The 2,931-nt window shown below is 50.7% G+C and overlaps 1 protein-coding gene and 1 pseudogene across 1 annotated transcript; both read right to left on the bottom strand.

Moving 5' to 3' along the window:
• Positions 1 to 401: 401 nt before the first annotated feature.
• Positions 402 to 892, bottom strand: LOC109488902 (annotated as a pseudogene).
• A 297-nt stretch (positions 893 to 1,189) lies between these two features.
• LOC100464395 (protein FAM83F) lies at positions 1,190 to 2,019 on the bottom strand (the record flags this gene model as incomplete). The annotated part of the gene is made up of 2 exons (XM_034651657.1): positions 1,190 to 1,315; positions 1,852 to 2,019. Coding segments are annotated over 2 exons (294 nt in total), but the record flags the coding sequence as incomplete, so codon positions are not given.
• Positions 2,020 to 2,931: the final 912 nt, after the last annotated feature.

Genomic DNA, 2,931 nt, shown 5'->3' with positions numbered 1-2,931 from the left:
CCCCCCCCCGGATGTGGGGCTCCATCCCAGGACCACGAGATCATGACCCAAGCTGAAGGCAGACACTCAACCTGCTGAGCCACCAGGCAGCCCTGCTGCTGTCGTTACTGTGGCTCTTCTCTGAGTCTTGAGAGCACTTGGTGTCTGGGAACCCCCACACTTTAGCCACGTCAGAGGACTTCTGCCACTTACTGATTGTTTCACGGGCCCAGGTCTCTTGCCTCACCTAGATTTTGGTTTACTTGGAGGGAAGAGACCGCACAGATATACAGTCTCTCATGTTCCTGGTAATTGACTTCTGAATCGGAATTCGGGACACATTTCCTCCGCACCACACCCTTATATTTTTTTGTTTTTTGGCATATGAAAATTTATTATTGTCATGTTTTCGCCATCAAGGCTTACGATCTTGGTCTTTCCTTCTTGCCTTTGTATTAGGCGAAAAGAGAGACATTGGCTATTTTGACAACCTTAAAGCGAACTCCAGGAACGTCACTGACAGCGTGACCTTTGTGGCTAAATCCAGCAACCAGAACCTCATCATTTTTCCTCAGTAAAACTCAAAAAACCATCATTGGGTACAAAGGCTGTGACTTTTTTGCCGTTCTTGATCAGCTGGACCCTGACACATTTCCTGATGGCAGAATGTGGCTGCTTGACTTCAACCCCTGCTTTTCCCAGCACAATTCCCTTTGCATGGGAAGTGCCTCCAAAAGGGTTGGCCCTCAGGGCTGTGCCCAAAGGGGCTTTCTTGTACTGTGTATCATGCCCCTTCTGATCTGTTGGCCATGGAGCTTCCTGGTAGTACGAAAACTGCGACACTTCCCCATCCTGCTGGCACCACAGGCCTGAGCAAAAGACAACACACCCTCACATTTCTTTCCCAGATCTGGTCCATTCTGCTTCCTGATTGTCCCACCCAATAACTAGCCTCAAAATGCAACCAGCTGCTGTGGACTATGAAAGGCAAGCCATGTTTAATGCCCAGTAGGAGTTGACCCACTTTCTGGAATAATCTAATAGCCAGAAATTTTGAGGGCAGGGACTGGCCAGGAGGCTCTTCTTTGCCATTAGATCAGCTAATACCTCTTAAACTCATGACTATGGGGCTCCGGCCGAGTCTTCCTGACCATGTACATTTGTTACCACAATTAAAGGCCTCTGGGGTTCTTCTCTGTCCTGGCCCAACTCACCTGTAAGATCCAGTGGCTACTTTGTCACCATCTACCATTAGGAACGTTGATGACAGGGTCCCCTTGATCTTCCCCATGGGCATGTAGAAGCCAACACCTGTCACAGAGCGGACACGGATGTTCTGTTGAGAAGAGGAGAAAGGCACTGTCACTCATGAGGCTCTGAGCCAAGTTTTGTGTGGGCAGAGGAGGAACCGTCTTGTCCGTGGAACCCTGCCTGTTGGTTCCTATCTATACTAGACTCTGCTTCCTACAGCCGTAGAGGTAAGTGGAGAGCATTTGGAGAGCAAGAGGAAGTGAGCAAATCTTGCTTTGCTCATAGATGAGCCCAGGCTGGTTCCTGCCTGCTCCCAAAGCTCCCCAGAAGAGGACCACAGCCCTAGCTTTGATCCTGACAGTGACTCTGCAGGGTGAGCACCCCAGGACTGGGCCACAACTGCCTCCTCAGCCTCAATAGTCTTGAGATAAAATTTAAGCTGGGCATGTCATTTAGGGTTATCAATTCACAAGGCCAGGTTTTAGACAGAAAGAAAGGTGTTGAGCTCTTGAAGTTTACCCACACACCTGAACTGGGCAGAGGATGTGGCGGAGGCAGCCTCCATCTTATCTCCTGCCCTTCCTCCCCACCCTCCACCTCTACCCCAGGGGTCCAACTTACCCGAATACGGAAGTCGGTGAGCTCTAGGCTCTGACACATTTCCAAGAAAAACTTCACACCTGCCTCATCCAAGATGATATATACTGGGACCCGGCGCTTAAAGGCAGCATCCACAATGTCTTGGAAGATATCGCCATCGGTGAAGAGGTCCATGACCACAGCAATGACCTGGATGGGGAAGGGCACTAGTGAGGCCTATGGTGACTCCATATCTACAGTGATACCCTGTGGCCCAGAGAGGACCGGCTGGGCCATGTAACTGGAGGCCAAGAGTCAAACACACCCCATCTGCACCACTCCTGGGTTCTCCATGTCCCCGCCCCCCTCTGAGCACATCTGAGCCTGGAGATGGGCTCTCTGCTCTGAGAAGTGCCTGGGGGTCCAGGCTGTGCTACTTGTACTTCATCCTTGACAAATCCCCACTACCCCACCCGGGGCATTCTCCAACAGCTCTTCAGAAGCCATATCAAGGAGATCTAGGAGGCTGAGGAAAGTTGGTCCTAGTGGCCTAGGGAAATGAGTAGGCTCAAGAAGATATCACTGAGAAGCATGGGATGGACTCATTTCTACCACCTGCAAATCTACTCAAACCCGTCTCTGCAGGCCCAGCTGCTTTGATCTCCCTAGAGCTGTGAAAAGTTCCATACTCCCCTTGGTGTGGATTCAGGTAGAGCTCCAGTTAGCTCAAACTCCCCCCGGCCTCCAAGTGGCCATGTCAGCCCACAGCACCCTCAAGTCAAGCTCACTGCCTAGGACTCCTGATTTCCAAAAGCCCGTCCTAAAGATCTGTCCTGGAAGATGAGGCTTTCTGCAGCCTGAGGCAGCCTGAGGCAGATCTGTCTTTCTGACCTTAGCTTTTTCCATTTGCCTATGCAAACCTTCCTCTGCTCCAGTGGCAGGGTTTTCTTGAGGGTCCCAAGCATTGTGCGTGTGATGCAGAAAAAAGGGCACGCTTTGGGGTCAACAGATCTGGTTTTTTTTTTTTTTTAAAGATTTTATTTATTTATTTGACAGCCAGTGAGAGAGGGAACACAAGCAGGGGAAGTGGGAGAGGAAGAAGCAGGCTTCCAGCGGAGCATG

The sequence above is a fragment of the Ailuropoda melanoleuca genome, unplaced genomic scaffold, assembly GCF_002007445.2.
Source record: "Ailuropoda melanoleuca isolate Jingjing unplaced genomic scaffold, ASM200744v2 unplaced-scaffold4489, whole genome shotgun sequence".
Taxonomy (NCBI): Eukaryota; Metazoa; Chordata; class Mammalia; order Carnivora; family Ursidae; genus Ailuropoda; species Ailuropoda melanoleuca.
This window is presented reverse-complemented; position numbering and strand designations above follow the sequence as displayed.